Consider the following 11,042-nt stretch of genomic DNA (forward strand, 5'->3'; position numbering starts at 1 on the left):
TTTTAAAATATCATATTTATTTAAAAATTAATTGAGTAAAATTCAATTTGATACACGAACTATAAGAGAATGATTTAATTGGTACATGATTTAACTAAAAAGTTTAATTTATCCTTTGTAATTGATTTTAAGTTCAATTATTTTTAATAATAAATTCAACTAAGTGTACATTTAATTTTTTAAATTAAATTTTATTTATTGTAAATTAAAATTTATATTAATTTAAAAATAATAAAAAATAAGTATCTTAATATTTTTATAACATTTTTATATTTTACTCATTAATAAATTATTTATATTTTTAAAATATTAATAATATAAAATAAAATGGTATTTTTTGCTATCTATGTAAATAATTATCCATTAAAAAATTGATATAAATTATATAATAATAAAATCACAAACTCAATAAATAAATCATATGCAAGACTAAAATATATTTAATAACGATAAAATATAATTAAATAAATATTTATTTATTTATATTTAATATAAGTGCGAGTAAAAAAATATAAAATTACAAATTATTAAATCGAGTAAAAAAATTTTGGGTTATTAGAACTACGTAAATTGAGACAATGAGTGAGATTTTTTCTGTGATATTTGTTTTTTCATGATCTAATCTTTAATGTTGAAAATTTTTATACTAAATTTTGAAAAACTAAAATGGTGATTATGTTTTTTTCAATCATTTAAACACAAGATCAACAGACTTCGGTGATATATATTTTTATCATATCAATATATTATAATATTTTTTTGTATAATTTGGCTTAACAATTGTTTATCATTATATATATAATTAATTTTTAAATAAATACGATATTTTAAAATTAATCAATATAATATTAATTCCTATTAAGAGTAAAATTGAACTTTTAATTGAATCATGTAACAATTAAACCATTTTTAATAGTTCGTGTACCAATATGACATTTTACCAATAGTTCGTGTACCAAAATACATTTTACTCTTTTAAAATTAATGATTATAATATTAATTCCTATTAAGGGTAAAATTGACCTTTTAATTGGATCATGTACCAATTAAGCCATTTTCAATAGTTTGTGTACCAATATGATATTTTATCAATAGTTCGTGTACCAAAATAAATTTTACTCTTTGATTAAGAGTGTAAAGTCTGTACGTGTATATATATATATATATATATATATATATATATATATATATGGGCATTGATATTTACACTCCACTTTTTGTTAAATGAACTTTGTTGAATCCTGACTTTTGGTGATAACAAAAAAATACATCGTTGTTTTAGAACGACCGCCATTTACTTGTATGCACAGGTAATCTACCGACTTCAAGACATCAGCTGACCCCGAAATATCAACTGGATTAAGCAGTATCAGCTAATCAAAGCATGTCAACCATTACTTGTCAACCGAGCAAGACATATCTACCGGCTAAGATATATACTGAACTTCGAATGTGGTCAGCTACAAGCTACATTTAGAAGTAACAGATTCCCAGTTCTCGAAAAATTGACAAGACAACTTAAATGCAAATGATGAAACATTTAAGGAGTCGTCTGATAAAGTGAAAAAGCCATAAATAGCATTTAATGTGAGCGACACATGAATAGAAAATTAAAGGCGCTTCTAGTACAAGATATTCAGAAGATATTATTAATATCTGACATCAGACGCTTTCCTACCGTTGACAGAAGAGAAAGATGTTGGAGAAAATTGATATAAATATAAGAGTCTTTCTACAAAGAAGTAAGGCAACGATTACAAAGAATTTTCATACTTGAGCTCTTGAATGTACTTTGAATACTCGACTGCTCATTCAACCCTTAGCCAAAAAAGCATATTCGATCTACAAGGAGATCTTTTCAAGGGTCACTCAAATCCAGCTGTTGTTTGAAGAACACTATCTTCTACAAGGATTTGAGAGTCTAAGTCTTCAAGAAACTTAGACGTTTATCATCACAAACTAAAGAAAAGTTTGATAAGAGCTTTAAATCTTATCACTGTGAATCTAGGAGTTTCATCTTGGGCATTGGATAAGTCCTAACTTGGATCGGGTGTATTGCAGACGTTGTAATAACCAAAGTCTTCTAGTGAATCCTTTCGAAATGGAAGAAGGGGTGACGTAGGAGATTGAGCTCCGAACATCCAAAAACATATCTGTGTTTATTTAAGTTACCGCGTTACAATATTCCATTACTATCATCTAGCATATTAAGAGCTGTTCCGCACTATCATAAGTAGCTCTTATACTTCTAGCAAGATAACAGAAAATCGGTTGAGTAAACTAACATTTGCTCAATCACATTGCATTAGAATTAAAGATTATCATAAGTGTGTATTCATCCCCCTCTCTACCCACGTATTCGATCCCCAACAAGTGGTATCAGAGAGAGTTTTTCTATTAGCTACTGATATCCATCATGACTTCTCTAAATAAAATTTCTATGTTCTCTAAAGAAGACTATGATGACTGGAAAATTCGTATGCAAGCACATCTTTCTGCTCGAGATAATGACATGTGGTACGTCATCACTGATGGACCCATGAAGATTCTCAAAGTAAACACTGATGTATCCATTTCAGGTGACGAACCGCAGATGGTTGAAAAGCCCAGAGCAGAATGGACTAATGAAGACAAGAAGAAAGCAAATCTCGATAACGTGGCCAAGGACATACTGCACAAAACGCTGGATAAAAACATGTTTAGCAAGATCAAGACATGCTCAACTTCCAAAGAGATTTGGGAAAAACTTACTCAACTATGCGAAGGAAACAATCAAACCAAGGAAAACAAACTCACTGTAGCCATTCAAATGTTTGATAATTCCAAAATGAAATCAGGAGAAACCATGGTTGAGTTTGATGAAAGATTTAGTAATATTATTTGTGAATTGATTGCTCTCGGAAAAATATACACTAACCGTGAAAATGCTTTGAAGGTTATGCGATCACTACATAGAGAATGGGATGTCAAGACCATAGCCATGAGAGAATCAAAGGATATAAACAAACTAGAGCTCTATGAATTATTTGCAGATCTTGAAGCGTATGAGTTTGAACTCGAAATCAGAACAGAGGAAGAACTATCAATCTCAAACCCCACCAAGGAATTGACGTCAACCGTCTCACCTCAACCGACCGAGGAAGCATCAACAAAGAAGACATCTGAGCAGATGAGTGGCGAAGCAATGTCCCTTTTTATTAAAAGGTTTGGAAAATTTATGCGTAATAATAAAACAAAGTTCAAACCTTATTATAAACAAGACCATACAGAGGATGGTCCTGCGTGCTTTAACTATGGCAAGCAAGACCACTTCATTGCAGATTTCACTAAGCCCAAGAACGAAGAAAGAAAGCAACATTATGAGAAAAAGAAAGGCAAATAAGGAAGAAGAACGTTCCGAAAGAAGAGGGAACAAAGAGTGCTAGTTGAAGACGAAGGTAAAAGCAAATGGGCAGAAACAAAGTCTGACTCATCCAATACAGATAGCTCATCCGAAGAAAGCGAGGAAGAGCAAGTTCAGTGTATTATGGCTAACTCTCAACATGAAGAAGACGACACTGAGGTATTTGACTTTAACTCGTCTGATTTTACACAAGAGAAACTCATTCAAGCACTTAATGAAATGACCACCGAGTATAAGAAGCTTTCTACATCATTCGAGGAAGCAAAGACAAAAAAAGCATGTCTCATTGACAAGTCAAAGGGAATCTAGCTGTTTACAACAAAAAGAACTTGATAGTCTAAGGACTAAGCTAAACCTGTTAGCAGCTGAGAATGATGATATGAAACGAGTATTCCAAGCCACTTTGTATGAAAATCAAAAGTTGTTTAAAACAATCAACTCTTGGAATAATCCTTCTACCTCATTAGATAAGATACATGAGAATCAGAAACAAGCAGGTGATAGAACCGGTCTTGGATATGGCTCAAATGAATGTACTCTTCCGAAGGAAAATACTCAATCGTATTCTAGTGGGAACGATCCTAATGTAATAATATTTGTTCGATCTAGTACGATATTTGAATATGCTGAACCAAAGATCTAAAATGAACAGTCAAGTCGCCATGAGAACAAAGGTAAGCATAAAGGACTGGGATATGTGGAGCCTAAGATTCCAAGGAAAGGAGAGACATGGAATAAAACTAGATTGAATGAAAAAGGAATGGGAAACCAATCTAAGTTCAAGCAATCGAGGTTTGAACCAAGTCAACCCAAGTACAGGAATCATCAGGTGACACAGAACCGTCACTTCAATTTCATGCCTGTTCAAAAACAATACAGACTGGATAACAAAGATCAAAAGTTCAAACAGCACACTGTAAGATCCAGATCACACACAAGTACACGTCGTACACCTCGATCGACTCACTTTATAGATGCACATACTGGTAAAACTGTTAGAGTAATTCAGGTGTGGGTCCCGAAAGGTCTAATCCAATTCGGACCCAAATATATAAGGGTACCATGGTTATATATTCTTCCTGCAGGTACTATCAATAAAATCAGTCGAGAAGAACAGTTCAATGGAAAAGATAATGTGGTATCTAAACAGCGGATGCTCCAGACACATGAATGGAAACAAAGATCTATTATCCGAAATCAACAATACAAAGGGCCTAAGATTATTTTTGGTGATAATTCAAAGGGTAGGACTGTGGGTAAGGGTAAGATTACTCACGGTAACATTATTATTAATGATGTATTGCTTGTTGATAACCTATGTTGTAATCTGATCAGCATCAATCAACTATGTGATAATGGTTACACTGTTGAATTTCACAAGCACACATGCATGATCAAATCTAGTAATGGTGATATTATGTTAACCGGACTAAGAGAACAAAACACTTATAGGCTAAATTGGCAAAGTGAACAACCGTTAGTTCCTACTTGTTTTGTTGCTCAAAATGATAAGCAGTGGGTATGGCATAAACGGCTCAATCATTTAAATTTTAAGTCCATTAAAAATCTGAGTAAACATGATTTGGTTTTTGGCCTGCCTAAAGGTGATTTAAAAAAGAATAGAGTTTGTTCGGCTTGTCAGCGGGGCAAACAAGTGAGAGCTACTTTCAAAACCAAAGGGTGTATATCTTCTTCTAAATGCTTAGACCTATTACACATGGATCTATTTGGTCCTATACCGGTCAGGAGCTTAGGGAGAATGAGATATACCTTAGTGATTGTGGACGATTACTCTTGTATTACTTGGGTAATTTTCTTATCGTCCAAAGATCAAATAGCCACTCACCTGATAAAGATTTTTAAACATTTGCAAAATGAGAAACGTACTGGGATAGATCGGATCAGGAGTGATAGAGGCACTGAATTTTTTAAAAAAACCCTTGAATCCTATCTAGATGACCAAGGAATCAAGCATGAGCTATCTGCTGCTCGAACCCCACAACAAAATGGTGTTACTGAGAGAAGAAACAGAACTCTTAAAGAAGCAGCTAGAACTATGATTGCTGATTCTAACGTATCTTAAAGACTCTGGGCAGAGGCAATTAACACATCATGTACACTCAAAACAGATCTATGATTAACAATAAGCACAACAAAACACCATATGAGATCTGAAATGACACAAAACCTGATGTTTCTTATTTTAAAGTATTTGGTTGCACTTGTTTCATTCATGATAATGGAAAACATCGCTTAACGGGCTTTGATGCTAAAACAGAAGAAGGAATATTCGTTGGATATTCCTCTGTCAGTAGAGCTTATCGAGTATTCAACAAAAAATCACTGACAGTAGAGGAATCCATTCATGTTATTTTTGATGAAACTACTATATGTGCAGATAAGCCCTTAACCTGTATCAAAGATCTAACAAATAGGTTGGAGTCAACTGTTCTAGATGATGAAAGTGACAGTGATGAACCTCCTGTCACAAGAGATGAACCAGTAGAAGAGATCGTTCAACCCAATGAAGAAAGAATAGATCAAGATCATTATGAACAAAGAATCATAGAAGAAGTTATTGAACCTGATAACCTAGTCAGGAATGAGGATGACACTCCAACATGAACAAATTCCCTTGGACCAAATCTTCGGTGGAGTAAAAATCATCCACCCGAGCTGGTCATCGATAACCCTATTGACCCTCTCCGTACACGTAATCAAATGATTAATGAACTATTGCATGAAACATTCATTTCGCAGCTAGAGCCCAAACACATAGATGAAGCATTACAAGATGCTAGCTGGATTGAAGCAATGCAAGAGGAGCTAAATCAATTCACGAGAAACAAAGTTTGGAATCTAGTTCCTAGACCGGAAAGTCAAAATATCATAGGCACCAGATGGGTGTTTCGTAACAAATTAAATGAGGATGGAACGGTGATTAGAAATAAATCCAGATTGGTTGCTCAAGGCTTTAGACAAGAGGAGGTTATTGACTTTGACGAATCATTCGCTCCAGTATCAAGACTTGAAGCCATCAGGATATTTCTCGCCTATGCTGCTTACAAAAACTTTAAAGACTATCAAATGGATGTTAAGTCATCTTTACTCAATGGGCTACTTCAATAAGAAGTATATGTTGAGCAACCACCAGGTTTTTTTAGTCCCTCAACTTCTAATCATGTTTTTAAACTTGATAAAGCTCTTTATGGCCTAAAACAAGCACCACGAGCTTGGTATGACACATTATCACAGTTTCTATTAGATCACAACTTTGTCATAGGAACAGTAGATAAAACTCTCTTTAAATTTGTCAAATGAGATCATATCTTACTTGTTCAAATCTATGTAGATGATATCATATTTGGATCAAATAATCCTCGTTTGTGAGAGAAATTTTCTAAGTTGATGCAGGAACAATTTGAGATGAGCATGATGGGAGAATTAAATTTCTTTCTTGGATTACAAGTAAAGCAGCTGGACAATGGCATCTTCATAAATTAGGCTAAGTATACCAAAGAACTTATCAAAAAGTTTGGTATGGAGAACTGCTCTGCCATCTCCACTCATATGAGTGCTTCCATCAAGCTTGATAAGGACGAGGCAGGAGCACCAGTTGAGGTAAAAATGTATCGGGGTCTCATAGGTTCATTACTTTATCTCACTGCTAGTAGGCCTGATATTATGTTCGCCATATGCCTTTGTGCAAGATTTCAAGCAGCACCTAAACAATCTCATTATATTGCTGCCAAAAAGATTATTAAATACCTTAAGGGTACTACAAATGCGGGTCTTTGGTACTCCAAAGACTCAGAATTTAATCTTGTTGGCTATTCAGATGCAGATTATGCAGGTTGCAAAATTGACAGAAAAATTACTAGTGGATCTTGTCAATTTCTGGGAGACAGACTTATTTCATGGTTTAGTAAGAAGCAAACATCAATTGCCACCTCTACCGCTGAAGCAGAATACATAGCAGCTGGCAGTTGTTGTGATCAAATACTTTGGATACAACAACAGCTTCGAGACTATGGAATACAGTCAAGTGAAGCCCCTATATTTTGCGACAACACTAGTGTCATTGCAATCACTCATAATCCATTTATGCATTCAAGGACAAAGCACATTGATGTGCGACATCATTTTATACAAGAAAATGTGCTCAAAAAGGAGATTCAGATGATCTACGTATCTACTGACCAGCAAGCAGCAGACATCTTCACCAAGCCACTATCGGACGCTAAGTTTTCTTATTTTCATAATGTACTTGGTTTAATAGAGTTAAGTTAAGACAATCATGAGTTTAGGGGGAATAATGCATTTCATTAGAATAATTTCATTACATTCGGCGTATATAGCATTTTACATTCACCCCTACTGCGTCTATACTTGTAATAAGCTGCAGAGATCCTGACCCACATCTCTCAACTCCACTCAATCATCTAGAGAGTGAGTGAACCTTGACCACTGCAGACATCATCCTCAAAACAGATGTTCTGCATCTCGTCTCTCTCTGCCAAAATCATCAAGAGTCTCACAGCAGAAGGCCTTAGAACATCTCGAGTGCTTTGAGTATGCAAGGTAAGTTTGCATCGCAGCAAGCCCTCAGCAACTCTTGGATCCATCAGAGCTAAACCAGTCGGCAGGTTGCGATGTATCCCCTCCAGAAGAAGCCAGATACGCATGCCCCTTGCTATGACTCTACTTCTGTACAAGACTTTTCTTCTTTCAAAATCAGACTCATCCATCGCTATTTGCTCTATATTTTGAACTAAGTTATGTTTTTCCTTTTTGATCAAAGGCACCGTATTTATAAGCAAGGAAATCAGAAGGCCAAATGTCAAGTAGGCCAAGAGTTACCTACACTGAACCATCGAGAAAATCTTTACGAGATATTGGCATAGACCTTGGATAAGCATACTTTATTGATAATTGTGTACCATGCATTTATTTAAAGATTAAAATAGTTACTATTTGCATCGTACTTCTTCTGATTATTATTATCTTTTCTCGACTTTCCCAACTGTAACTCATAATCATCTATATCCACCTCTTTTGGTCACATCGTTTTTAATGCTAGAGACATCTGTTATGTGAATCAGCGTGATGATGATATCTTCTACGATACTTATACGTATAATCAGCAGATAATGCACAAAATAATTTTTATTTCACTTTAACTTGGAGCTTTTACAGGAGGAATCGGTTACATTAAAGCCTCAAAGGCTGCTACAGCCTTAACTATCTCCCTCTCCACTGCATTCTTCCATGAGAACATGAAGAACGTAAGCTCTCTGGTAGGAGAGCGAACGTAGCCAATGTCCTTCGACTGAATGCCCTCCAGTCCTTTAATCTTTTTATAGAGCAAGAGCAGATACAAGCCCTCAGTACTGAAGATCTTCACCGGATCAGTCGACCCAAGCTTTTCTTCATACTGCCACATCTGGGCAGCATAGTCTCTCTCTGAATCCATCAAATCTTATGAATGAACAGTAGAAAGATAGAGACGCAACTCCTCAATCGCCTCCCATTCTTCAACAACTTGACCTAACACCGTATCTTCATATTTGCGAGATCTCACCCTGGTCAAAGCAGCGTTGAAATCTTCAGCAAAATCACCTCCATGGCCCGACATCTTACTGTTCTATAGCTTATAAATGTATTTTGATTGACCGACTGATTTCTTTATTTCATATTTATAGGCACCCAAAGAAGATGAAGAGTCGGCCGATATCAATTACATTTATCCACTGATAAGCCTACACGTCAAATCATATTTTTGGACCTGACGGTGTATTCGAAACGCCACAAATCTTGATGTCAGACAATCAAGAATGATTGCAGACCTTGGACTTTGGAACCAACCGCCTTTTATTTATTATATTTATATTATATTTATCTTACCGCGTGCTTTTCACTTTTCAAAATTCAAAATCTTCAGTGACGTGTACAACATTAGCAGCCACTCTCACACTCAACGCAAACTTATATGTTTTTGCAGTTAATCTTGTATCAAACCCTTACGCCTTTCTTCCAAAAATATTGATCATACTTTTTTATTACAAAACTCCTCAAGATGTCCATCCAAAAAACTTGTCTGGCAATCAACTTCGACGAAGTGCACTCCATCAAGAACTCCAAAATTTCCGCGATGTTCAACATGATTGAAGCTTCAGGACTTTGCAAATTTCTCAGTTCTGGATCTATGGTCAACTATGATCTAGCCAAAGAATTCTTTGAATCCGCCGAATTGCATCATGGAAGCATAATTTGCATCATCAAGGGACGAAATATAGAATTCAATCAACATTTTTTCGGTGACACATTTGACCTGCCCACCAGTGGTTTGATGAAATGCGCAGACCTATCGTGGTAATACCGATCACTGGGTAGCTCAGTTCACGTTGGATGGAGCACCTATCAAAGTCAACAGTCTCAAACAAAGCTTGAAGCCAGCATATCGACTATTAGAGAACATCGTCGCAAAGACACTCTTAGCAAAGGCTGGATCTTATGACAAGATCACTCTCGAGAAACTTCAGTACATGACCTCCATTGCCTCCCAGTTGAACTTCAACTGGTCATCCATTCTCTACTCTACTCTCTGCGAGATGATTCGAGGCAAAGGACAATCCAAAGGCTTTGCACTACAGATTTGTCATGTTCTTGCAGCATTAGATGTGGACTCCTCAGCTTTTGAATCCCGACATGTCTCTAAATGGCTCAATGCAGCCACTATCCCCTTATTCTTGCAAAAGAATCAAGTGACTACTGATCAATTAAGGACTATCAAACGGAAGATCGGGGCAGAACAACAAGATGATATGAGTACTTCAACTCTTCAACTTAAACATCTGCGACCCACCAGACGCACTATAATCGTGGATTCTGACCTTGATGATGAAGTCAGTGACAATGCTCCTCTGGTCTAGGTTTTTTCTAGCTCTTCTCCCTATCCAAAGAAGAAAATGGCTTTCAAGCCATCTCAACCAAAACCAAAGAGGATCAAGCTGTTATCAACCGTTCACACTCCAACTTCTCAGCTGACAGCAACACCGGTTGAAGTCTCCGCATCAATGATACTTCCTACTCAAACAGTTCCTACTCCTCAGCCGACATCCCAGCCAGCTGAAAGCACCATAGTTACTTCTAAACCTATTTTAGTGAAGATACCCATCTCATCGGTTGATGCAGTCTCCATCATCAGTCAGCAAATTCTAAGAACTCAGGATCTGGTTATAAACACCCAAGTTCCTCAACCAAAATGAATCACTCTCAATGAACCAACGTACTCAGCACTCAACACAACCTCTACCGATCTTTATAAAAAAGTCAAAGAAATCCTCATCCCATCCAAAAGCTCAATCAATAGGCAAAATGGAGGTCCTCATCATCATTTTCAACATTCTCAGGGCTGTTCGATTCAAACTTCGGGAATTTGATGAATGGGTGTACTATCGCCTCAATGCTTCATATTCTCAGATTCTGCATGAGAACAAGCTGGAATACCTCTCCAATTTAGAAGACAAAATGTTCATTCTTACAACTACTTCCAGCCTTGAGATCGCACTCAGCAGATACAAATTGGTTGACGTCCAGCTCCGTGATAGCCTCGCCCGATACATTCTTTCTAAAAGAG

The 11,042-nt window shown here is 36.0% G+C and overlaps 1 protein-coding gene across 1 annotated transcript; it reads left to right on the top strand.

Annotated features, from left to right (window-relative positions):
* The first annotated feature begins 6,943 nt into the window (after nt 1-6,943).
* Nucleotides 6,944-7,693, top strand: LOC140879026 (secreted RxLR effector protein 161-like). Its single transcript, XM_073282658.1, has one exon. It carries the CDS (start codon nt 6,944-6,946, stop codon nt 7,691-7,693), a length of 750 nt encoding a protein of 249 aa, XP_073138759.1.
* The last annotated feature ends 3,349 nt before the right edge of the window (nt 7,694-11,042 follow it).

The sequence above is a fragment of the Henckelia pumila genome, chromosome 2 (genome assembly GCF_033568475.1).
Source record: "Henckelia pumila isolate YLH828 chromosome 2, ASM3356847v2, whole genome shotgun sequence".
NCBI classification, from domain to species: Eukaryota; Viridiplantae; Streptophyta; class Magnoliopsida; order Lamiales; family Gesneriaceae; genus Henckelia; species Henckelia pumila.

Excerpts from the sequence above, each read along its gene's own strand:
- LOC140879026 (XM_073282658.1), top strand. The coding sequence starts at position 6,944 with ATGGAGAACTGCTCTGCCATCTCCACTCATATGAGTGCTTCCATCAAG.